At 41.7% G+C, this 25,526-nt stretch overlaps 3 protein-coding genes across 9 annotated transcripts; 2 read left to right on the plus strand and 1 right to left on the minus strand.

Moving 5' to 3' along the window:
- Positions 1 to 323: 323 nt before the first annotated feature.
- Positions 324 to 4,156, minus strand: myl9b (myosin, light chain 9b, regulatory). Its single transcript, XM_015959458.3, has 4 exons — positions 4,014 to 4,156; positions 1,578 to 1,781; positions 1,186 to 1,347; positions 324 to 1,103 (listed from the first exon to the last, which is right to left on the minus strand). The coding sequence occupies exons 2-4, from the start codon at positions 1,759 to 1,761 to the stop codon at positions 928 to 930; spliced, it is 522 nt and encodes a 173-aa protein (XP_015814944.1). The 5' UTR covers positions 1,762 to 1,781; positions 4,014 to 4,156; the 3' UTR covers positions 324 to 927.
- A 2,166-nt stretch (positions 4,157 to 6,322) lies between these two features.
- On the plus strand, positions 6,323 to 18,235 carry zgc:123305. 3 transcript variants are annotated; one of them, XM_015959456.3, is made up of 21 exons: positions 6,323 to 6,587; positions 8,770 to 8,970; positions 9,043 to 9,138; positions 9,231 to 9,490; positions 9,704 to 9,799; positions 9,896 to 10,007; positions 10,090 to 10,576; positions 10,652 to 10,807; positions 10,919 to 11,012; positions 11,157 to 11,338; positions 12,135 to 12,228; positions 12,348 to 12,417; positions 12,534 to 12,626; positions 12,791 to 12,849; positions 13,703 to 13,853; positions 13,924 to 14,072; positions 14,161 to 14,247; positions 14,415 to 14,567; positions 14,820 to 14,934; positions 15,778 to 15,881; positions 17,360 to 18,235. In XM_015959456.3, the coding sequence occupies exons 2-21, from the start codon at positions 8,779 to 8,781 to the stop codon at positions 17,508 to 17,510; spliced, it is 2,901 nt and encodes a 966-aa protein (XP_015814942.3). In that variant the 5' UTR covers positions 6,323 to 6,587; positions 8,770 to 8,778; the 3' UTR covers positions 17,511 to 18,235. The 3 variants fall into 3 exon arrangements, with proteins under 3 accessions (XP_015814942.3, XP_015814943.3, XP_054606770.2); XM_015959457.3 differs by having other exon boundaries at positions 9,899 to 10,007; XM_054750795.2 differs by lacking the exon at positions 6,323 to 6,587 and adding an exon at positions 7,994 to 8,528.
- Positions 18,236 to 18,877: 642 nt separating this feature from the next.
- On the plus strand, positions 18,878 to 25,396 carry trim107 (tripartite motif containing 107). Of its 5 annotated transcripts, none has more exons than XM_054750804.2 (3): positions 18,878 to 18,975; positions 22,840 to 22,981; positions 23,565 to 25,396. In XM_054750804.2, exons 2-3 carry the CDS (start codon positions 22,977 to 22,979, stop codon positions 25,117 to 25,119), a joined length of 1,560 nt encoding a protein of 519 aa, XP_054606779.2. In that variant the 5' UTR covers positions 18,878 to 18,975; positions 22,840 to 22,976; the 3' UTR covers positions 25,120 to 25,396. The 5 variants fall into 5 exon arrangements, with proteins under 5 accessions (XP_054606779.2, XP_054606781.2, XP_015814937.3 ...); XM_054750806.2 differs by having other exon boundaries at positions 23,568 to 25,396; XM_015959451.3 differs by lacking the exon at positions 22,840 to 22,981 and having other exon boundaries at positions 18,883 to 18,975.
- Positions 25,397 to 25,526: the final 130 nt, after the last annotated feature.

The raw sequence follows: 25,526 nt of genomic DNA on the forward strand, positions 1-25,526 counted from the left end.
TCAAATCTTAAAATACTTTTATTTTTTGAGTGTCACCTATTATGAAAATATTTTTTGTCCCGTAATCATAATCATTCCATTCTGTCACAATAAGTTTTATAAATGTTTAAAATATCCTTTTTAGGGCGTTTACATACTAAATCTATTGGACACACCTTAGGAAACTCCTATACAAATACATAAATAGAAAATATTTAATCTTGTAAAAGTTTCAACTGATTCCAGCGCACTGCTCACACATTGTGTCTGCATCCCTTCCTGATAAAGTGTCTTAATCTTTGCGTAAACGTGAATTCAGTGGAAGACATGGAACGTGGGCCAGCTGACGGTACAATGACGATGCATATAAACACTTTATTTGCCTGAGCAGTTTTAAGACAAAATTCCTTCAACAACACATCTGATCCCTCAAAACTTGAACTCAACCAGCTGCCAGAGCAAGGTTTCATTTAGCCAGCCAATTATATTCTGTTTTATGAGGAAGAAACAATCACCCCTTTTGATTGTCAAAATCATTTTTAAACCATACAAGCATAGAGATCACAGAAGGGGCATCACTGCAGTGCTTGTGTGTGTGTGGTAGCTAACTGGCAGATATGTAGCACTGATAATGGAAGTCCAAACAGTCCCTTCACACACCGATGTTTGATGCATCTCTAAAGGCCCAAATACGGACCCTTAGAATAACAAACTGCAGTCTGGGTGGAAGCCAAGCAGGCTTAGAGCTGTCACATGATGATAGAAACAGGCTGTGCACAGCAGAGTAATTCTTTGGATCCCAAGAATCTGCCTTTAATGAACACATTAATCTCAAATGATACAAAAATACAAGGAAATAAGCTGATAATGAATTCTTCCGAGAGGAACTGGTAATAGAGTTGTGCAGTGTGCACAAAGGAGGCCGGATGGGGTCTAGATCTCCCTCTACTACTCATCATCCTTATCCTTTGCGCCGTGTTTGAGGATGCGCGTGAACTCAGCATAGTTGAAGTTGCCCTTCTTGTCGATGGGCGCCTCTCGGAATAGCTCGTCCACCTCTTCATCCGTGAAGCGGTCACCCATGGTAGTCAGCAGCTCCCTCAAGTGGTCCTCGTGGATCACGCCTTTGGAAATGGAGAACACTCAAATTACAACAAATCAACAGCTCCTAAATAATCTGTGTGCACAATTTTGAGATGGATTTACCTGACCCTTCCTCGTCAAAGCAGGCGAAGGCGTTGCGGATGACGTCCTCGGGGTCCGTCCCGTTGAGTCGCTCTCCAAACATAGTGAGGAACATGGTGAAGTTAATGGGCCCTGGCGCTTCGCTCATCATCCCCTCCAGGTATTCATCAGAGGGGTTCTTACCTGAGAAGGAGCTACACTGTTATGTGTGCAACGTGGGCTTATGGTATGCTTCCCTGGCAATAAAACTAATAAAATCACCCAGAAGCAGCAGGTTGGATTATACTAATAATTTCCATTTGTAGACCTTTTAATTTGGGACTGCTGCACCAACTGCTGATCAGATGCATTCTTCTGTGATAAATAAACCCCCACCATGAACACGATTAGGAAGCTCAGGTCTAGGTTTTTACCCAGTGAAGCCAGCATGTCGTGCAGATCCTCCTTATCAATGAAGCCGTCTCTGTTCTGGTCGATCATGTTGAACGCCTCCTTGAACTCCTGGATCTGAGACTGGTCAAACATGGCGAAGACATTGGAGGTGGCCCTCTGAGGCCTCTTCTTGGTGGTCTTTCCCTTGGCACGTTTGCTAGACATGGTGGCAGCTGGATGAGTGCCTGCGTACAAAACAGGTAAGATTTAACTAGGCCAGTGATTCACTCTGCTGTAAAAGGAGGATTTCCATATATTTAGCTGTAAGATCCTTCCAAGTCAAGTCTCAAGAAGGCTTTTTGGATGTTAGAAAATAGTATTTTCTGTTTCCACATATTTCTGTATATTTATAAGCATCTCTTACAGGTGGATCTTTCCAGTCAACCCCCCTGGAGAATCTATTTCTCCATAAATGTCATGCCCTCTGATGAGTGTGACAACGATACGTCTCTAGTGCAGATTAGACCCGTCAATCATGTTCACATCTCCAAGGATTTTGTCTCTCCTCTGCGTGCGTGCGTGTGTGTGTGTGTTAGTGGAACCCCAGAGGGCTGATTGGTTTGTGTGGGAAGGAGCAGGTGAATAAGGCCACACAGAAGAATGACATCATGTCCTGATGGGAGTTGGGAGGATGTGGAAGCTGCACGTTTGAAAACCTCACTCTAACAAGAATGCTTCAAATACATTTTTATTCTCAGCCTCAAAAGAAACACTTTATTCCCCCAAATGGAATTAAAACTGGACTTGTTTGTAAGGATTTAGCACTGAATAAAGCCTAAATATCAAAAATGCATTTCTAATCCTGGACAATTTGCTGAAGGTTTTATGCTGTTGAGCCATTTTCTTTTCCATGTAGAACACCAAAAATGTCTAACAATTACAGAATCATTCCTTTTCATATTTTCATCAAACTTAAGGCTCCCTTTAATTTATAATTCTGTTAAACTATTTTAGCCATTTCATTCCTTATTATTATGCTAAATCTTATTTTTTTGTAGTTTAAAATTGTGGTTTAATATGTAACATCCTACATCTAACATGTGAAACCCCATTTCTCACCCTATTACAGTGATTTTCCATACTTGTGTTAACACGTTTCATAAATAGCTCCATGCTAACTTGTTTATCACACATCTCCTCAAAACGTCCGCAACACTGATGTTTATTTATTGCTCAGGAGAAACGCATATTTATAATTGTTTGTATGACTCATAAAGGCAGAGAAAAGCAAATGTCAGCTCAGGATCCTGACAGACAGCTCAACTCTCCTTCTAAAGTATAAAACACTACAGATCTGGATGCAGGAAGAACAATCTTGTTTTAAAGTGATGCAAACACAGAGTTCATGTCTTGTGTCATCACACAAGCCAGCTGCATCAATCTTTATTATGATGTGCCTACTGTTTGGCTGCATCACCTCCTCCTGGTGCCAAAAGCCATGAGGTTTTGAAGGTGTGTTCCGTTTGTTGGCTCTGAGTTGCTGGGAACAAAACATCTGACTGCATCTCAAGAGTTTCAGGAACTCCATCTGATTAATGCTTTCCTCTCCTGCCTTTCTGGGCAACACACTTTTGCTCCACTTTTGTGGTTGGTTGGGTGTGTGTGTGTGTGTGTGTGTGTGTGTGTGTGTGTGTGTGTGTGTGTGTGTGTGTGTGTGTGTGTGTGTGTGTGTGTGTGTGTGTGTATTGATTTGTTGTGATAATGTTAAGATTTTTTTTAAGTGCACAAAATCCAAATCAGTGAGTCTCATTTTGACAACAGTTTAAACCTTTTGCAACAAATAAATGAATTAAATCAGCAACAAATGAGAAAACAGCTGAGAATAACTCATTTTGACATCAGCAACATGAGTGAGAGTGGCTGACGAGTCCCAGCTTGGCTTGAGCTGACAATGGGATTTGTTTCCTGGCCACCACACAGTAGGCCCTTTCATCTACAGGGGGATGGATGGAACACACAACACACACAAACAACACACACAAACACACACACACAAACACGTCTGGCTGTCACCTCCAACTTTAGATCTTGTATGTTAAACTCTGCAAGAGTCAAGCCTCAAAGTCCAACGGTCAGGAATTCCAAGAACAAACAGAAAGAAGATGAGTGTGAGCTCAAATTGCCAGTGTAAGACATCATCAGAGGTGTGTGTGTGTGTGAGAGAGAGAGAGATAGAAAGAACTAAATGGTTCAGCTGTATTCAGAGATTCCTCAGATTAATCAGCCGTAGTATTCATGCTTGTGTGTTCATGCACATCTCCTCTCCAGGTCTCTCCTAATGAGAAAAAAAAACTCCAGAATCTGCTGCAACTCTTTTCCTCTCCTCAGAATTAACACTAAAACACAACACCGAGCAGCAATTTGCTTTATGGCGCTCTGAATCGTCAGTTTGTGATGAAAAGAGCTTGCAGTCTCACCTTGGCTTCAGGCAGAAATGTCAGGGGAGTCCTTCGAACTCCTTTTGTCTGGATCCGTCACAGGAGTGGGAAAGGAAACCTCCTGAAAGTTTGCTTAAAGAATCAGACTCCCCCCCAGTGGGCCCCACCTCCTTCCTTCAACTAACCAATAGGGAGAGCAGCCTGTCCCATAGAGACATCCCAGGACAGGCCATTTGTCCATACAAGGCAAAGGAATGCACAGTGTGCATGCTCCTGCTGCTGCTGCTGCTGATGCCACAGTCGCAGCTCTGGATGTTTGGAGAAAAGGCCCAAATGACAGGAACTGTGATACGGCTGCCTTATTTAGAGAAAAGAGCCATAACATTTCAGAGGCTCTGGATGGTGGAGTGCAGAGGAAGCACGGAGGGGAGAAAGCTGTGAGGAGATCCAGAGCAAGTTTAAACATGTTTTCCTTCTCAAACCTTAAATAGGCAGTGAGGCTGGCCATCACTGATGCTGTGATCAGATAAAATATTTGAAAAGCAACTAAGAAATGTTTGTTTTTCTTCTTTTCATCCTCTAAGCGCTAAATTTATATAGTATTTAAACATATTATATAAAATAAGATAAAAAAAACTACAGTCAGAAACACTTTTTGTCAGAAATGCTTTTTTATTTGTCAAATTGCTGATCAGGTTTATTTATTTATTTATTCATTCATTTCTAATTAGGTCAGTGCATGCTCAGTGAATATTAGATTATTTATATCACATCCAAAAAATGTTCGAGTTGACATTTTTAATCACAAATCTGGGTTTTAAACACCCGCTGTGTACAATAGTAACATGTAAAATGTATGGATCCTTTTGTCCTTGCAACCTTTTCTGTTATTTTTAGTAAAAGAACAAACATATAACGTGTTTTGTGCTTTTATTTGAGACGTATTAATATGGAGTTTATTGTAAAAAAAATAGCATTTATATTTAACAAGGATATGTTGGGGACAAAAATAAAAACAAGATACATTTAAAAGAAAAGAAATGTGTCTGTTTATTGACATTTTTTAAAAGACAGGGACGCCCTCTGCTGGGCTAAATTGGCAACCACTTTGAATTTTCCGAACCCATTGTTGCAGATAACAATATTTTATTTTTGCTTGAATGTTTTTTGTTTTTGTTATCTATACGTACATTAAAGTACATTTTAGAGGGAAATACATCTAGGCTAAGCATTGGATAATTCAAAAGTATCACTAAAAGAAAAGATCCTTGCAAGTCTGTAAAATAGAAAGTTTCATCACGGGCATAACAATTCTGCCTGTTAGCCGATCTTGTTTTTATTTGGGGGTGGGTATGCTGTATGCTCTAAAACTTAAATTAAATGGCCTAAAAATGCTAGAATATGCTAAAGAACAAAATAATGTACAATGAATTATATAGGGTGAGAAGGTACATAGGTCATAATGGAGGGACTTGAAGTAAATCTGCTGCTCCTCCACATCCAGAGGAGCCAGTTGAGGTGGCTTGGGCTCCTCCCTGATGAGGTTTTCCAGGCACGTCCACCTGACAGACCTGAACGGAGACCCAGGGCATGCTGGAGGGACTATGTTTGTTATCTAATCTGACTAGGGAACGCCTTGAAATTCCCCCTGAGGGAGGGAAGTTTAGGCCTCTCTTGCTTATAGGTTCCATATGGAACCTATAGAAAAGCTGTATGGGTATCAGGGTTTATCCAGAGAAATCTTTGCCCATATAGATTTTAATGGGCTCTACATGGGTTTTCAGGGAGTTTAGAATATTTGTGGGCAAATCCCTGTGGGGCCACCATGGAAACTGTGGACAAACCCTGGTGGGATCTATGCGGCTTGCCCATGTAGGGCCCATATGTGCTGGCTGCAGCCCCCGCGACCTGAACCCGGAGGAAAACGGATGGATAATATGGAAAGATTGTATTTTTTCCAATATTATATTATATTATATTATATTATATTATATTATATTATATTATGTTTAAATGAAGGATTGAATTTAATATATTATACACCGCATTTTGAACGATACTGCGTAATATTTGCAGAGTGACAACATGAATAAACTGCAAATTAAATAAGAATGAGTGCAAATCGAATAACAACAGAAACTGTGAACATAACAAAAGCAGCAGGAATGTAAAAGCTGTCTTTAACGTGACTTTCTAAAATGTACTCTATAATTTAAAGTGTTTAATTACCCCACAGTCCCATGCGTTTCAGAACTGTTTACGTTGCATTTTGTAGGCGGGACTTTGTTTTGACCCAGTTTCTGATTGGCCTATTAGAGTGATCGACCGATTATCGCGCATGCGCACTACACAAAAAAAATAACTGAAAAAGCATCCCAAAAATGGGTTTTGTCCCGATTTTTTCACTTTTGTGGGAACAAATAAGGGCTTCTTTTTTTTTACATTGAAAGAGGTGTCTCGTCTTTAAGTGAATGAAGGTGTCGGAGTTTTATCGGCTATTTGTGCCTGAGCCCTCAGCTCGTTTCACAAGTTTTTACATGTAGGCGAGGGTGAATCATCACTAGCTGAGCTCGCTGCTAAACTAAAGTTGCTAACTTAAACTTGACCTGTTTGGTAAGTAGAAGAGTTTTAATGGTGTTCCTAATTAGCTGGACAAATAATTTGAATTTAATGTATCGTTAAACTGTTGCGGAAGTTGCTATCGTTCATTCAGCGTTTTGTTCTTGTGCTAAATCCTATTCGGTATCAGCACCCATTGGGAATTATTGTGAAATGTATTCTGTAATATTCAGATCTGGCTAATGAGAGCTGCGTTGAGTCTGAATGCACTAAATGATGCCTGACGAACACTTAACTGATTCAGATCAGTAAAAAGTAGTTTTAATTGGTAAAATTTTATAAGTTTAGCGCTCCTAGAGCTGAAAAATGTCTAAAACATGCAGGGGGAAGAAAGCACTAAAGTGAATTAAAAGAGTGATTACAACGTACAGTTTGATGTGAAGTTGGGTTAAAATGGTAAACAAAGTTTGGTCTTTTGCATTTTTTACATGAAGTGAAGTAAAAACTTGTGATTTTGGAAGTTATTCTCACATCTTTACTACATTTTCAGCTGTAAAAATTTCTTTCTACAGTTTTTACAGCTTTGCAGTTAGAATCAGATATCACTCAAGTATTTCACAACAGATGACAGAGCTGCTTTATATCTCTAGTACATTCAGTTCTTCACATCTCCCGATTTGATACAGATACTTACCATTTACTAGAGTTTTCCTGTTTTAGGTAACTTCAGTAAAATCCATCCAAATGTTAAAGCTATTTGCTCGACGTCCTCCTAAATTAGGTGGGATGATGTTGGATGTCCAAGCACTGGTGGAGCAAAGCTGCTGGAGAGTCCCCTCATTTCTGATGACCCAGAGAGCTGTGGTCATCACCAGAAACTGTGTGTTTAAAAAGCCTGTCCGAGCTTTTCAGAAACTGCTAGTCTGGCTGTCATGTGCCCTGAAAGAGGGGAAGTATAGATTCAGTGTGGCAGGGTGGTGTGTATGTGCTGGAGTGAGATAGAGGATGCATCAGTGTGTGACTGAATATACTAGGATGCTCTCAAACATGACTGTATTTTGATCACCAGCACAGAGCAGAGAGGACTAGAGAACTGTCATCTGCAATCGTTATCGTAAACTCTTGGAACTTTGCCTCAAAGGGTGTCATAGCTGACAAAAATACGACCTGACATCTGGAGACAAATGTAGCTTTGATACAGATTTCAGAGGCGTAGCGTTTTAGGGAACGGAGTTGTGAGGTTCCCCTCAGGTGAACATGGAGGTGCCAATTCAAGAGAGAGTTTGTGAGTTAGTAGGGTTAGAAACCCCTTTGCAGTGTTGCTGATGGCAGAGAGGCGGTCAGGGCAACGCGCCGTGGTCAGGAGGGGACATCTGCCTCCATCTCTCTGGGTAAGACTTGACACCAATTAGGTGGAATCTGCACAAAAGCTGCTGATGCGGGGGGTAATTTAGGTAAACTCGACATTTAGAGAATTTGATGGATCTTGGGAGGACTAGTATTCCTCATCTGGTTTGTGTCACTCAAAATAAACTGTTTAATGTCACAGCTGTTGAGTGTTAACATGAATCCACACATAAGCCAGCAGGTTCAGTTTCTACGCCCTTCAGAAGCAAACTGTTGATCTCGCTCTACTTTCTGGAGCGGCCTGTGGTCCAGCCAGCCCTAAAAACCTATGTCATGCAAATGCTTTTAAAACAGACTAGCTTTCCACTCCCTAAATGTAAACAGTTAGTTTACATGATGTCTGTGTACACTAGAACTTCACCCTCTTCACCAGGATAAACCTAAAGTACTGTGCCTTTTTTTATGTCCTGCAGTATCAAACATGCAGAACTGTTCAATAGATCTCATCTGATTCTCTTCTAGTTGACCTTTAGCCCTTTAATCATTCAACATCTTATTCCAAAGGTCGGTATGATTCACTCAGACCTCTGGAAGCTTCTCAGTCAGACATGAAGACGTCCTGTTTTGGACATAACTTTGGTAGAAAAGGTTGGACGCTTCTGCCAATATTTGAATCTTTTTATTAACAAGCAACACAATTAAACCTACTTCAACTCAACACCTGGGAAGTACTTTGTATTCTTTAAAGCCATAATATGCTTTATTACACACCTGTTTTATTCTAAAGTCCTTTCAGCTAACATACATTTTGTACTTCGGTGGGGAAAATTGAGGTTAAAAAACGTTTCTCGCTTTTTTTTTTCTTAATTTAACATCTTTTTTTTTCTAGTCCCAAACCATGAATATTGTGGGCCAGCTGGCAGAGACCGTGTTCGTGACGGTAAAGGAGCTGTACCGCGGCCTTAACCCCGCCACTCTCACCGGAGGGATCGACGTCATCGTGGTGCGGCAGCCCGACGGGTCTTTCCAGTGCTCCCCCTTTCATGTCCGCTTTGGGAAACTCGGCGTGCTGCGTTCCAGGGAGAAAGTTGTCAGTGTTTCCATCTTATTTAACACTTTTGTGCTTTTTTCTACATCTAGTAAATCAAACACTGATTTTTAGGTGGACATTGAGATCAACGGAGAGCCGGTCGACCTGCACATGAAGCTTGGAGACAATGGAGAGGCTTTTTTTGTGGAGCAAAATGAAAATATGGAGGTAAGCTGGACAAAACTTGTTAAAAGTCAGATGTTATGCCTTAACGGTTTCTTTTTGCATGTTTCTGTTTGTTGTGCATTCTCCTCTGTCAGGTCCCAGCATATCTGTGCACCTCCCCGATTCCTCAAGAGGCCCCTGAGAAAGTTGAGGAGACACCAGAGGGGCTCCTAGGGACCGGATCTGGCGCCCGCAGGAAGAAGCGTCGGCGTAAACGTGTGCGTTCGGATCCCCACCTGAGGGAGGAGGTCAGCTCCTCGTCTGAGGAGAGAGAGAAGGAGAGTGAGAGAGAAGCTGATCTGGCTCTGTGGGACAGTCCCGGATCAGAGGAGCTGTCCACAGTGCTGCAAATCAGGTCAGATCTTCTTTTTGAGAAAGGTGAAATAATTATTAATAGGCTGTTAATCTTTAAATATTTCCAGTAATCTTGTATTTATTTTAGGTAAGAGTCATGTATTAACTCCGTTATCTAACTTTAAATGCACCCTTAAATAGGAAGTGATTGTTTTTTTCCCCCACTGTTTTGGAGTTAAAGTTGAAAAGTTCTTTCTGTGTTTGCATTTTAAAGTAAATCAGTGTATTACTCAATGTCTGAGGAGCCAGGCGCTGCACAGACCAAAGATGCTCATCCATATTCTGATGGAGAGCAGTCGCCCACAGAAAAGTAAGAAATGATCCATGTTTGGTTAAAATAAAGTACCGTATTTGTTTTCATTCTGAGCTGATTGTGTGCGCGCGTTTGTGCGTGCCACCTCCTCAGCAGCGTGTTCTACAGCCGCCCCGATTCCCCTAAAAGTGACTCTGAGCTTCTGCTTAAATCCCCGGAGTCCTCTGGGCCTCAGATGCAGTGGAACTGGGGGGGCTTTCCTCAGGTACGATCACACTGGGAGACCCGCGAGTGATTTTTAGAGCCTATCTGTGCTCTATAGTGATGGTCTGTCCTTGTTCTCACAGCTTCGTCAGCCAGAGAAGACTCCAGCAGACCTGCAGGTCATTCCTCCTGCAGGCGTTTCTCATTTCCGCACCATTGAGAGGCAGGAATCCTTTGACTTGGACTGTGACTCTGCGATCAGCTGTGGACGGGCGGGAAGCGTAACTGTTGTGAAACCACAGCCGAGGACGTTGGACAACCTCTCCATCCGAACCAGTGCCTTCTCCTGGGAGAAGAACTCTCGTGGTGGCCTTTCTACCCAAAGGGACCTTTTCCTGTCTTGTGTCTCATCCGGGGACTTGGATTCATTTGAGTCACTTGAATATATTCGGGGACAGGAGGAGAAAAGAGACTTGTCTCCTAATTTAAGCAACACTACTGAGCATGTTTGTTCTGTGATTGATTCAGTTAGCCAGAGAAATGATAACAGTGTGAACACTGAAACCAAACCAAACACTGATCCTAAACGGGTCGTACAAGAAAACGGTGACCACAGAGTCCTAGAGACAGGTAGGGATCTGTCAGATCAGAAGGGTTTGCTACATCAGGACTGGGGGTCTACTAACGATCCTCCTGTTTGTGAAGGCGACACTGATCACTGTTCAGAGGAAAGGGACGAGGACAGTCCAGCAGGAGGTCCACCCTCTGAGAAACATCCTGCGCAGACCGAAGGGAGAGACACTGGAGTCAGCTCAGCAACCTCCGCTGATGCATCCTCCAGACAACAGGACAAGAAAAAAGGTCAAGCATTGCTTTATGTTTACTATTTATTCGATGTATTCTTTACTAGCTTCTGGTTGAATATTGAGAAATGTTCTTGGGTCTTTATTTACATGGCTGAAATGGATGCAGGTAAACGAAACCAGCATCTAGGACCCACGGACATTTACCTGGATGATCTGACCACACTGGAGCCTGAGGTGGCTGCTCTTTATTTCCCCAAAGCGTAAGAATTCACCTTCTAACAAAACACAGGCTGCAGTAAAAATCTCTTCTTGTGACATGAGCTCAGAAAGTCCCATAAGGATAAATAACTCCAGTGTCTCTGAGGTGAATAAAGTTGAACTTAGATGGTTTGTTGTGATTGCAGAGAGGCAGCGCTCCACCAGGGTGCGGATCTGTGCTCTGGCTCGGGCAGCCAGTCTCCTCAGTCGGTGGGCAGCGCAGCGATGGACAGCGGCACCGAATACCTGTCCGATTCCACCTGCTACAACATTGACATCAGCATGTCCCTCTGTGGGAAGGAGGGAGACACCAGCCAGATCACTAAAGGTATGAACCAGGAGAGCTAAGGGGAGCACAGCTCAACTGAAGGGGTGACGGGCTCCCCCAGAAGCCCCAAGTGTACACACACAGGGGAACCCGAAAAAAGCCCGATCTTGTTTCTACCTATATTACATTACATATACGAATTCTCAACGTAGCAGGGATTCTTTTGAGTGGAGCACACGGAGAGTGGCAGAGCGCTGGTTGATGATGCGCTCCAGGTAGCTGCGCCCTGCGCACGGCCACAGTTACATTCTCAAAGTGGTGCCACCAAAACCATATAGGTAAACACCATCGCTCATGTCCGCTCATGTTCTCTGGCACTTTTTGTCTTATTCGTACCGCAGCTGCGGAGCTCATCACCCGTGCTCCTGATTTTGCAGTCGGTAGATCCATCTGGTCTGGGCTGCTTAGTTCAAGTCGGGCAGAGGTGTTTTTGGAAGACTGAGATTAAATGCAGGAAGATGAGACAGATAGGATAGTAAATCAGTCAAATAAAAAACAAGCAAACAAAACAAAGTTCTTAAAAATTAAAATGAAGGTAGACTTCTCCTACTGCACATTTTTACCTTTATGAAGCAATAATTTATAAGTACAATATTAATATATTTGATACAGTTTAGATCACCTTCAAAACTCAGTCCCACATCCAGGGCCGTTTCAAGGCATTTTGGGGGCCAGTGCAAAATAGACACCCCCTGCTCTCACTGGGATCCCCGGAAGCCTCTGTGTAATTTGTAACTCGGTATGAACTCGTTTATTGCTGAATTCAGCGCTTTTCTGTTCCTTCTTAAACTTCCAGAAACGTTTAAGGAGCACCTCGTGACGTACCAGGATTTTGTCTCCAATCCAGGAATCATGGAGGATCCAAGTCTCGTCATTTGCATCAATTCTAAGTACGATTTAGGAACATTTATTGTTTATTCAGAAAACCACCATTCAATCACAAATGCTCTCTTGAAAACTTTTAGTTTAAATCTGAGTTTATTAGTCAGTCCATTCTAACTCATCGCAGCTATTACAACTGGGCAGTGGCCGCTCCCATGATCTTGTCGATGACCGCTTTCCAGAAAAACCTACCTAAGGTATTTTTTCTTAAGATCTAAATTATAATTACAAAACAATGAGCTGTGTGCTGAGTTATTTTTTCAAATGACGTTTTAAAGAACGTTAAACTTCTTTAATTCTCCCTGTCACACAGAGTACAGTAGAACGCCTGGTGAAGGACAAGATGTCCAAAAGGTCCGGACGCTGGTGGTTCTCCTGGAGACGAAGAGACTCGGAAAGCAACCAGGTAGCTGCTGATCCTCAGGTGGTGAAGGAAGGAAGTGTTGCGTGTTTGAACCTGCATGTTCTGGCAACAGTAATCACCTGTCCGGGTGTGGCATGGCTAGTAGAGCAATCAAAGTAACAGACTGTTTTAAGTGCTGATGACAACTCCTCTCTTTCTTTTTGTAGCAAAAACTCTCAAAAGAGGAGCCAGAAGAAGCCCTAGCCAGTGTTTCCTCCACTGTTACGTGAGTCACCTCATTACCCGACAGTTTAGTTAAAGGTGCCGTGCTGTGTTTAGTTGGGACGATTACAGGAAGTCCTGCTGTTCCACTTAAGCCTGGTTTATGCTTCTCCGTCAGCTCCGCAAGGGACAGACACGCACGGATTGACGGAAGCGTTTTGCTCTCATACTTCTCCGTCTCCTGGAGAGTGTTGCAAAGCAATTCCCCCGCAGGACAACAGAGGGCGTAGCGCTGTTCTGTGGTATCCTGTCATGTATCGGTCCAAGATCGTGTGTTTATATTGTGTTTTTTGTGTATATAAGAGACTTTTAACACGGACGTATTTGTCTCTCATTCTCCCACCTCTTCATGCGCTCCCCACCTCTAAACCCACGTTTCCTGTCATTTCCATCCACAAATAAAATGCTTGCTGCGCATCTTTTCACTCCTCCAGTCACGGGAGAATTAAACGTTCATATTTTTAGAGTTTTTTCACGAGGTATTCTTCAAGCTTCTCCGTGTCTGCCGCTAGTTATCCTCGGCTCTCTTTGCAATGGCGGCGCTGTAAACAGCAGCGGTATTCTGACCAATCACAAGCTTGCGTATCAGTCTCGTTCGACGGATGTTTAAAAAAGTGGGCTCGACTCCGTACGTACTTGCGTGCCCTACGCAAGGACGGATAATGGCGTTGCGTGTCTCCGCGCTGACGCAGACGGAGAAGCATAAATCAGGCTTTAGTGCCTTTGTATGGTTTTCTTTTACTGTTACTGAAATAAGTGGAAGGAAAACGTTTACGTTCGTTTCATACCAATAAGAATTCCCTGTGAGGGAGAAAAATAACCCAAAGTATTTGTATAATCTGACGCTTCCCCCCCAGAGCCACGCTGGACGACGTTTACAGCGATGAGGCAGCAGGACTCGGCCGAAAAGCGGTCATTCCTCACAGCCTTTCCACAGAAACCGTCGCCGTGACTCAGACCATCAGCCAGCTTTACCGCAAATCTCTACGTCTGACTTCTAAACAGATCGTGAGAGGTCAGAGTAAATCTGTCCCCAGAACACGTATGCATGCACTTCACTGTTTTCCGTCTTTACCAGGAGAGTCTAAATCTGCACGAAGGAGCCAATAAAGTGGTGTTTAGTGTGACCACGCAGTATCAGGGCACCTGTCGCTGTGAGGCTGCCATCTACCTGTGGAGCTGGAACGACCGTGTCATCATATCAGACATCGATGGCACCATTACCAAGTAAAACTAGTTTATTTATGGATTAACACCTCCTGATTTAACTTTGGGTAGATAAAAATAAATAAATGAATGAATCTGTCTGCCGCAGGTCTGATGCTTTGGGTCATATTCTGCCACAGTTTGGAAAAGACTGGACACACAAGGGAATTGCAAAACTGTACCACAAAATACACCAGTATGTGGTGTTCCTATTCGTTTAAATGTTCCTACTTAAACCAGATAAAATCATCGTTTGAAAAAAAATAAGAAATCGGATTAAGTTGCTTTAAAATTACCTTTAAAGTAGTTCAGGAGCTTAATGAGTCATGTGACCTATATTGTTTTTGATGATTTTATTTACAGAAATGGCTACAAGTTCCTGTATTGCTCAGCGAGGGCCATCGGTATGGCCGCCATCACTAAAGGCTACCTGCAGTGGGTTAACGACCAGGGCATCGTCCTTCCTAAAGGCCCCGTCCTATTGGCTCCCAGCAGCCTCTTTTCAGCACTCCACAGGTTACAAAAAACCTCTAACCCATTCCTTCGGCCCTCTTCTAAGTGAACTTTCTACCCTCTTCATTAAATGGCTGCTTCAGAACCTAAAAGTTAAAATAATACTTGATCCAAAGGGCTGCTGAAGGCTAACTATTCAAATGTTCTTCTGAGGTTGCTTTAGATGAGATTTATTTGAGGAGTTTTGTTTCCTTTTAAACGTTCTCCCTTTGGTCTAACGTGCTTTTTGATGATGAACTCTTCTGTCCTCTTCAGAGAGGTGATTGAAAAGAAGCCGGAGGTTTTTAAGGTCGCCTGTCTGAGTGACATCAGAGATTTGTTCAACACACACAGACAACCGTTCTACGCCGCCTTTGGCAACAGGACCAATGTAAGCTCCGCCCCCAAATGGCTCCTGGTAATGGAGGAGCCAAAGTAGAACATTCAGAATTCCCAGGTGCTAAATTAGAAATAGCTGTAATTGTATTCTCTAACACAAATGTAGAAGATGCTTTTGGTTATATTTCTACAAAGCACTAAATGCTTCTAAGGCTCCTACTAAGGCGAGACCATGTTATTGCCACATCTGTTTAAAGGACAGACGTTTGGCCATCTAGGAAAGGAATGATCCAGATGTGGGGTTGGCCACATTTAGAGCCACCAGCTGATATTCCGACATTATGTATTTGATATAGCACTTTCTAGAGTCCTGGAACCCCCCAAGGTGCTTTACAACACAATCAGTCATTCACACACATTCACACCCTGGTGGTGATGAGCTACATTATAGCCACAGCTGCCCTGGTCCGTACACAGGCTCCACCGGTCCCTCCAACCACCTTCGGCAGGCAAGGTGGGATACGTGTCTTGCCCAAGGACACAACACCAGCGACAGACTGAGTCGGGCTCAAATTTGCAACCTTCCGATTACGGGGCATTCTCTTAATTCCACCAGAGACTTCCTTCTAACTTAAACAAACTCAACCTGCTTTTTAGTGCTTTTATTACCTTGTTAGGTAACAAAATGGAATGCGTTTGCAGTGAATAAACTCGCTTGTACAGGATTTTAATTTATCTTAGGAAACTCTGGCCTGACTCATCCTGTAGTGCATTCTTAGGAAAATCTATTTAGACCAAATATAAGGTGTAAGAGAAATAAAGAGTATTCCATATGTTCCAAAAAAGCTGGGTGGATTTCAGCGACGCTCTTCTGAATACCAGCCTCTCCTTTCAGGATGCTTATGCCTACAAGCAGGTCGGAGTTTCTGAAGCCAGAATATTCACTGTCAACCCAAAAGGAGAACTCATCCAGGAGATGGCTAAAGGCAACAAGTCCACGTAAGTACAGCACCTGCAAAGAAAAGCTGGATGTTTTTTTTAACTTATAATTAGCATAAAAAGCTCAATAACTTGAGTCTAAAAGGAATAAGTCACTTGTGTCAGACACAAGACCTGTGGGCCAGATGCGGCCCATGGAGCATTTTTATGTGGCCCGCGAGATAAATATCAAAAATATATTAAAACTGGCCCGCTGGCCGATTTTACCGCAAAGACTTCAACTCCCATGATGCTTTGTGGCGTTAGCGCGGAGCCGACGCGCCCCCTCCTTTGTGTTTTTTCCCACGCCTGCTGCCGGTGTCTGCAGCTCCGCTGTCTCGGACAAACTACACTCCTCTCACTCAGCGCCAAGTTCACTCAGCTATTTTCTGACGTTGAAGCCCAGAAACTGAGATTCTAGCCGCTCAGTAATGTGTTCACGACTGAAAGAGAAAATTTTCCAGCTAACGTCCAGACAGAGCTGATATAACTCCAGCTAGCAGTGACACGCTCAAACCACGCTCTGTCGTTGTGTTTCCTCCCCGACACACAACAACGTGGTAAAGTTGCTCAGACATGTTCAGCAGCACAAACCTATGTGAGCACCTGTTGTCATCTAATGTTGTCATTATGATGATGAAGATGAACAAAACAACAGGAGTCTCCTCCTCAGCTCAGCTCAACCCCATGATGCAGGTATCTGGCTGGAACAGGTGAGCATCACAGTAAACCAGTGGAGGAAAACTGAGCTTTAAATATGTTGGTTTTATGCTCTTTTTCTGCTCCAAAACATGAACGTTAACAGGTGAGATGTTGCATTTTCATTTAAGATAAAATGATATTTTTATTTTGTTGTTGGCCCGTGAGAAAAGATTTAACCTACAGTAAACAGGAAGTGGAAAGGCTGCAGATAGATGAATAGAATAGAAAATCCCTTTATTGTTCCTCAGTGGGGAAAGCTAGATGTCACAGCAGCGATGACACTTATTACAGGAGAAAAAAGGAGAATAAACAATAAGAAAAATGAATAAACAAGAAAACATAAATCCTGAATAGATTTAAAAAATGCTGATTATACCACAAGTAATGAATACCACTGATGCCTTTTATTTAAAACTGACTTGCACGTGTGTCATTTGGTTATTCCACATTCAGTGTTAATGCAGAAATAAGTTTGTTTCCAAATTTAAAGGTTCAAAATTGCATATATGTTGATAAAGAAAATGTGCAAACTTGCCGTCACTTTTTCAAAAATATTAAGTTTGGCCCTCGACTCCGTCCCAGAGTTTCATTTCGGCCCCGTGTGAGTTTGAGTTTGACACCCCAAGTTGATGCTCCAACTTCATGTGACAATGAATAATCAGATCTAAATAACACAAAATGTATCAATTTTTAGTCCTAGAAATTAAAACATTTGCTATCAATCAGGATGTAATCGTGTATTTTATGTGTTCGTGAAATCACGCATCACATCGAGTGTGTGTGTGTGTGTTTTGCAGGTACAGCCACCTCAGTGAGTTAGTGGAACATTTCTTCCCCGTGCGCTCTGCTGAGAGCAATGCTCCTTCTGTGCTCGTCTGTCCTGAGTTCAGCAGCTTCTCCTACTGGAAGGAGCCTCTGCCAGAGCTGGACATGACCACACTGCTGTAGACACGCTCCATACTTAAACACAAATTAGGACTTTGCAGATTTTAGCCAGTCTGGCTGCCTTTAATCATCTTCATAAGTGAATCAGAGGGGTGGGTGTGTGTGTGTGTGTGTGCGTGTGCGTGTGCGTGCGTGCGTGCATTTTATGAAATGGTATTTATAGCTCCATGTACTAAATGTAGTTTAAAGACATATTAGCATGTATTTAGATAGTTTTTTGGGCTGTTTGGCCATGAGCAGCACTAAGTAAATGAGTTTGCTTCTCTTGGTTCTCATTAGTTTTTTAAATTCAAGTGTTCTTAAACTCATTTAACTCTTAAATGCAAATTATTTAGAGGTGTGGAAAAGAGGCTGACTCAATTTTAGAAGGCAAATACAGCCAATATCGCCTTTATTGTACAAAGACTGCTGAATCTGATGACATGATTCTACACTGAACATGTTAGTCTGGCGCCAAATATAAGAGGATGAACGAGCAGTGAGTTTTATTCCAGGTGTGAAAGAGGAACTTTTAAGTGATTTTTTTGTTAGATCTTTGTCTTTATGGTTCTATTTATTATTTATTCATGTTTTTTGTCACTAGGCTGATAATTTTTTATGTCATAAACCGAATGTCAAAAAATACAAAATATTTCCGATAACATTTGGTTTGGTTTTAAATTTGTTATTTACTTGTTTCTAGAATGTATACACTTCTTTCTAATAGCAATAAAGAAAGATTCATTGTTTTTTTGGTGTATTTTTTTGTTTGTTTGTTTGTTTTACCTGAAATGAGCCCATTTTCCTAATAAACAACTATAAATGGTAGGCCCCAGCCTGAATTTTAACTGTCTTTATTTGGCTGATGTTTAGTTTGGGAGCAAAATTATAAAGTTATTTTTGAGATAATTAAAAAAAGGAATTTTCCTTTATTTTCTAATTGAGGAGATGAGGGAAGTCTACAAAAGAAGAATATGAAACGACCCAGGATGATTAAAAAAAAAGTGTATAAACGCTAATGTTGGTCTGGGTTTTATTCTAACCTTATTTAAAGGTACCGTAGAAATAAACATTAAATCAATGTAAAACAATTAGCTTTTTCTAGCCAAGCATTATGTTCAGCTTTATATTTAAACATATCTGTAGTTTTACGGATATTTTATAGTTTTTGTCTAGTTAGGTACTTCAAAAAGAAAGAAACTTTTAAATGTTGATCTTTACAGAGGTGCGCGCGAGTGTGTACGCGCGCTTTAGTTTTATTAGTATCGGTCAAGCAAGAAATGTGAGGACATCATCAAAAATAAAGGTTTCATCAGAACACAGCAAAGCTTGAGTTGTAAATGTAGGATTGTCAGATGTCAGGTAGAAACATGCGGCTCGTCTTGTTGGGGGGGGGGGGGGGGGGGGGGATGTTGCAGATCTGCGTCAGTGCGTCTTGTTGACTTTACCTCAATCAGGAAGAGTGAACACAAGAGTCCTGTGGCAGCAGGTAAGAGTTTCTTCTTATTTTATTTATTTTGTTTGTAATCAATCAAAACGCGTTAATTTAGTGCTCACGTGCGTCGTGCCCAAATGGCCCAAACAACATGATGCGGGAACTTCATAAAAGCGCAAAGACCGATTAAGTGTAACAGATGAAAGCAGTGAAACAGAACTTTCTACAACATGGATCGGCTTTATAAACGCGTTGTTAACCTGTACTCAGGTGCGTCTGTCTGGGCACGCGTTCCCCGGAAATCGAAACTTACCCATCAAGGGAATGACGCTTACGCACGGCCAAATGACGCAGAATAATTCCGTTTTCTTCAATCTTCCATCTTCTCAAGTTATCTCCTGCACAGTGCATGGTCTGTAATGCAACTGGTAAAATTACGAGTCAAAGCTGATTTGTGAACAACTTCAGTAAAGTTAGCAAGATATTCACAGATTCGACTTTTGCGGCTTAATACCTTCTGAGTAGATGGGTGTTTAGAAACATAACATACCTCTTTGGTATCGTGGCAAGGTAGTGAACAAGCTACAACCTCGTTTCTTTCAAAAAACACCGTCCTCAGCTCCCGACGAGCTAAATTGTGCTCTATGAGACCACGAACCTGCCGCGAGCGCTCAGGGACCATCTGAAAATAGGCTAACAAGAAACAGCTCGATCAAATATTAAAGAACACAACCCCTGTACACTGACTGCAGTGTCACCAAATTGTTAAAATATAACACTACACACATGTTGTTCATCCTACAGTGGTATTGTAATCCAGTAACACGTTTTTTTTTTTTGTATTTTAATGTTTCAAAGTTTTTTAATTTTGATATCTGCTCCATTTTAAAATGTATTGACACCAAAATCACACAGCACATTATTATTGGATAAAGTTATTATTTATACCTTATAATTATCTATGTTTCCTACATTGAAGATGTTATTGACACAAAAATAATGCCAAATAATTAGCACTTATATCATCTACAGTCTGCACCATTTATTTATGTTTTTGTACATCTCTGATTTTGGTGAAGTCTTTCAAACTAAGAGATTTCAATAGCTCCTACACTGTAAACTCTGTTGACACAAAATCATGCGTTTTGGTCAATACTTAGCTGCTCTACATACTACAACATTAATCTTGAGGAAAAAATACTTCTCTGATTTTTTTGCGATTTTTTTTAAAGTTTTCTAAATTCAATTGCTCATACACTGTAAACTCTGTTGGCACAAAGTCATGCGTGCTGGTCAATACTTGGCTCCTCTACATACTACAGCCTTTACTTTTAGGAAAAAACACTTCTCTCAATTTTGGTGAATTTTTCAAATGTTCTAATTTCAATATCTCCCACACTGTAAACTCTGTTGACACCAAATCATGCCCGCTGGTCAACACCTTTTCTGCTCTACATACTACAACCTTTATTTTGGGGGTGAAATAATTCTCAGATTTTTTGTGAATTTTTAAAGTTTTGTAATTTTAATAGCTCCTAGACGGTAAACTCTGTTGACACAAAATCATGCATGCTGATCAACACGTACCTGCTGTACTTTTTAGAAAAAAATGCATCTCTTAATTTTTGTTAATTTTAAAACCATTGTAATTTCAAAATAAAAGCAAGATAAACAAATAATTTGCCACATTAGCGAGAATATTTCAGATTTAAAGAGAATATGTTTAAATACCTTAAATTAATTGCTGACATGTCTCCTCAGCCTTCATTGTTACATAAATGTTTCCTCATGAAATACAGACACAGACAGATTTTCTGTGTGAATTTGGTGTCACTATAGTTTCAAATGGAGGAACTTTTGGAATTTATATTATTAAAAGTTTCACGCTAAATCTAAACTGTATACCTGGATTAAACTAAATAGTGTTGTGTGATCAGTGTGTGTGTGCAGTGTTGTATTTAGTGAATTTGGTCACACTGCAGTGTGTAATTGTGGACTTTTTCACATAGTTTATCATCAAACGTTTCTGGTGTGATTATTTGCTGATGGTCCCTGAGCGCTCGTTTTGCTCCGTCGGCCCATAGAGATCAATGTACGCGTCGGGAGCAGAGCACGACAGAGAACGTTTTTTTTCCTAAGAAACTAAGTTGTAGCTTGTTCACTACCTTGCCGCGATACCAAAGAGGTATGCTATCTTTCTAAATACCCCTCTGTTCAGAAGGTATTGAGCCGCAAAAGTCGAATCTGTGGATATCTTGCTAACTTTACTGAAGTTTTGGAACAACGCCTCCTTGTGGTGTGTGCTTCGTCATTATGATGATGTTTTTTGATACTGAGCTCTTGGATATTTTCTCTGTCACAGCTGGATTAAAAAAAGCAAATCTAAAATTCCAATTACACTTTCCAAATTTGTTATTCTGACCTATTTTCTTGACAAAACACTTTTAAAAAGTAGTATTTTCTTATCAGACTTTCTTTACAACAGCAGCTAGATCACAGTAAACGACAAATCCAACACACGAACAATTCAAAACCCAAATAAAAATCAATCAGTCAGATTTATTTATAAAGCGCTTTTCAAACAAAGTGCTACTCAAAGTGCTTTACAAAAACATGAACGTTCTCTGCGGCCCTGAGGTCCTCTGGCAGCTCGTTCCAGAGGCGAGGGCCATAACACTGGAAGGACGCCTTGCCGTGAGTGTGTGCCCTGACTTTAGGGATGACCAGGAGACGCCTGCCAGAGGAGTTCAGAGGCCGTGAGGGTTCATATGGTAAAAACAGTTCTGAGATATAAGAAGGCCCAGGACCATTAAGGCACTTAAAAACCATTAGACGAACCTTAAAATTGATCCTGAAACATACGGGGAGCCAATGCAATGATTCTAATACTGGTGTAATGTGCTCCCGCCTCCTGGTCTTCATCAGGACACGTGCTGCCGAATTTTGTAGAAGTTGTAAGCCTGAGATGCTCTTTTTAGGAAGACCAGAAAGCAGGGCATTACAGTAGTCTATCCTACTGGTGATAAAAGCATGCATCAGCATCTCCGTATTGGCCCGAGAGAGAATGGGGCGGACTCTGGCGATGTTCTTTAGATGATAAAAACCCATTTTTGTGATATTTTTAATGTGCGGGATAAAAGTCAGCTCAGAGTCAAAAATCACACCCAGGTTTTTCACTTGTTCAGATGGATTAAAGGACAGAGATTGTAATTTCGGTAAAAGCTTCTCTCTCTGGGCCTCAGGACCAATGACTAAAACTTCAGTTTTGTCCTGGTTGAGCTGGAGAAAGTTCTCTGCCATCCAGGATTTAATGTCTAAAATACAGTTAAAAAGTGCATCCAATGACCAAGAGTCATCAGGAGACATGGAGATGTACAACTGTGTATCATCAGCATAACTGTGAAAGTTAACCCCGTGTCTCCTGATGACACCGCCAAGAGGGAGCATATAAAGATTAAAAAGCACTGGGCCTAAAATTGAACCCTGGGGCACACCACATGTAATCCCATGGACCCTAGAGGAACAGGTTTCCAAACTCACCATGAAAGTCCTGTCTGTGAGGTAGGATGTGAACCATCTATGTACAGCACCAGAGAGGCCGATCTGTGTTAAACGAGTTAAAACAATAGTGTGGTCTACCGTATCGAAGGCAGCACTTAGACCCAGTAGAACCAACACTGTCAACTTCCGTTTATCATAATTTACTCTAAAATCATTTAAAATCTTCAGAAGAGTTGTCTCGATGCTGTGGTTCACCCTAAAACCAGACTGAAATTTCTCTAGGACATTATGAGTGTTTATAAAATCATTTAGTTGATTTAAAACCAACTTTTCTAAAATTTTGCTTAAAAATGGTAAGTTAGATATCGGTCGATAATTGTTTAATTCATTCAAATCTAAATTGCTCTTCTTCAACAGGGGCCTCACCACCGCCCTTTTAAAGGCAGCAGGAAAGACCCCTGTCTGAAGGGAGCAATTCATCAGGGTTAAAATCTCATCACTAGAAGATCCATAAAATTGTTTAAAGAACGAAGTTGGAATTGGGTCCAGAACACATGCGGTGGGTCTCACTGAGGAGAAAACTTTATCAAGAGTCTCAGCTTCTACCAGGACAAAGCTGTCCAGTGTTTCCTCTGGTATAGACACACATTCAGATTGATCTAAGACCTTATTACTTATGGAGGATAAAATATTCCTTCTGATGGTGTCTACCTTCCCTCTGAAGTGGGCTGCAAACTCCTCACAGAGTACATTTGAGGGTGTTTTCTGAGGTGAATGGAGGTACGGTTTAAAATGTTGTTTATGGTGGAAAAAAGTATTCTGGAATTGTGTTTATTGTCTAGAATGAGTTTGGAAAGGTATGCATGTCTTGAATTTCTCACTGCGTTATTATATGATTTAATCAGCTCTGTATATATTTGATGATTTATAGTTGTTTTGTTCTTTCTCCATCTCCGCTCTGCAACCCTGCAATTTCTCTTTAGTTTCTTTAGATTTTCATTTCTCCACGGTGAAGCATGTTTTGAATAAAAATAAAATAAAATAAAAAAAGCAGGAATTATTCACTAAAAAGGTAAATATAGTCAATACAAGGTCTGCTTAATCCCTGTTGATGTTCAAGTCTCATTTGTTTTGTGTTTCAGCAGGTTTCCAGCACCTACCATGTCTTTATATGAGGACAAAGCAAACATTTCTACAGAGGCTCATTCTGAAGCCTTGGAGCTGGAGCTGACATGCCCCATATGCCTCCAGCTGTTCTCTGAGCCTGCTTCTCTCCCCTGTGGTCACATCTACTGCTTTGGGTGCCTTGAGACCATGGGAGAAGGTGTAGACCGATACAGCTGCCCAGAATGTCAGGCTGAGTACCACAGGGCCACAGACCCGGTGAAGAGTTTCAAAATGCGCAGCATCGTGGAGACCTACAAAGCCAGTGCAGGGAAAGCCTTAGCTGGAGAACCTCCTGATGTCAAGAAGAATCACAACGAATCAGAAACTAAACATCAGCAGGATGTGGAAACAGCTGGACAGAGTGGAGAGGGAGGCGATGGATGCAAGGCAAAGCAGGGCTTTAGAATTGGATCGGGGTCTGAAGAGCACCCGTTTCATCTGGATGAGGGAAATGGCCAAAAGAGAGAAATGAATGAGCCCAAGTTTAAACTGGCATCTCAGGTCACGGAGCTAAACCTCAAGTTAGAGTCGGCAGAAGGTGTCCTGAGGAAACAAGAGGAATGGGAAAGTGGAGTGGCCACGGCTAACTCCCAGTTGAGAGAGACCACGTCTAAACGTTTGGCGCAGATCAAAGACTTGGTTCAGGACTTTGCTGAGAAGGTGACTCAGATGATAGAGGAGGAGTTGGGTCCAGGTGAGGCTCTCGTACGCGCTCGTGTTATTCAGACGTCTGAGCTGGTGAAACAGCTCAGGCATGCTGGGCTCACAGCTGAATCTCTTCTCACGGAAGAGGATGAGAGGGAATTCAGGGACCAGTTTGAAAGTCTGCAGCCGAGCATCATGGATCTACTGGCCAAGCCGCTGGGAGAAGACGAAGAGTTGGTCGGTGCAAAAGTCAACCCCACGCAGGCTTGTTCCAAGCTGGACAACATGAGCAGAGAGCTGAAAGACAGACTTGGAGAGATTCAGCGCTCCCTTCGGAACACGCTCAACCCATCAGAGGTGACCTTTGACCTGGAAACAGCCCATCCTAACCTCCTCCTCTCTGAAGACTTGAAGACTGTCACTTACAGTGCTGCAAAACAGCCCTACCCATCCTGCCCGCAGAGGTTCACCAGCTTCTTTCAGGTCCTCAGTACCCAGAGCTTCTCAGAAGGTGAGCACTGCTGGGAGGTGGAGCTGGAAGGCTCTCCGTGGATCATCGGCATGTGTTACGGCAGGAAGCTACTGCGCAGTGGCTTACCATCTGCCCTGGAATGCAGCCAGAGCTCCTGGTGTCTCATGTGGTTCAATAACCTGCTGACTGCTTTTGAGCGGAGTCACAGTGTGCCACTGAAGAGGACCACGGTGTCACGCAGGCTGGAGATCAAGCTCAGCTTCAAGACCCACAGGCTGAGCTTCTACAACATCAGTCCCACCAGTGGAAAAACCCATATCTACACGATCAAGGCTAACCTGAGTGAACCAGTTCATCTTGCCTACAGGATGATGTCAGGGCATCCCAAAGCTCGGGTCACACTTTATTCATAATCACAACTTTCAACATACGTGCAGAGGAGAAATAAAATTATGTACTTTATTTAAAATATGAAAGTTAAGACTTAATCTGTGTGGGGGGGGGAAGGTCTAAGATTCTTGTTTAAATCTGTTGTGATTTATACATTTAAGTATGACTGAATTATTGTCAAAAACAAGTTTCCAGTTAGTGTTTACATTTTTGGGGTACCAAATGTGTCATATTCAATGTTATCTACATTTAATTTCAAATAAAATGCATTAATTTAAAATAAACTTTAAAATCTGGCCACATATTTTCTCTTCTTTTATTAAGAATTGTGTGTTTTTATGATATTTTACTTCTTGCACCTGAATATTTGCCTTAGGATTAAACATGTAGTTAATTTTCTGTTCAGCTTCAAAATGTGACTTACTTTTTT

This window comes from Nothobranchius furzeri, chromosome 3 (assembly GCF_043380555.1).
Source record: "Nothobranchius furzeri strain GRZ-AD chromosome 3, NfurGRZ-RIMD1, whole genome shotgun sequence".
Classification (NCBI taxonomy): Eukaryota; Metazoa; Chordata; class Actinopteri; order Cyprinodontiformes; family Nothobranchiidae; genus Nothobranchius; species Nothobranchius furzeri.

What these genes read in the sequence shown, in the direction of transcription:
- zgc:123305 (XM_015959456.3), top strand. Translation starts at nt 8,779, where the DNA reads ATGAATATTGTGGGCCAGCTGGCAGAGACCGTGTTCGTGACGGTAAAG. An exon ending in AGTGTTTCCTCCACTGTTAC is followed by an intron (nt 12,850 to 13,702) that starts GTGAGTCACCTC and finishes CTTCCCCCCCAG; the next exon opens with AGCCACGCTGGACGACGTTT. An exon ending in CTGTACCACAAAATACACCA is followed by an intron (nt 14,248 to 14,414) that starts GTATGTGGTGTT and finishes TTTTATTTACAG; the next exon opens with AAATGGCTACAAGTTCCTGT.
- myl9b (XM_015959458.3), bottom strand. Translation starts at nt 1,761, where the DNA reads ATGTCTAGCAAACGTGCCAAGGGAAAGACCACCAAGAAGAGGCCTCAG. An exon ending in CGACATGCTGGCTTCACTGG is followed by an intron (nt 1,348 to 1,577) that starts GTAAAAACCTAG and finishes GCTCCTTCTCAG; the next exon opens with GTAAGAACCCCTCTGATGAA. An exon ending in CTTTGACGAGGAAGGGTCAG is followed by an intron (nt 1,104 to 1,185) that starts GTAAATCCATCT and finishes CCATTTCCAAAG; the next exon opens with GCGTGATCCACGAGGACCAC.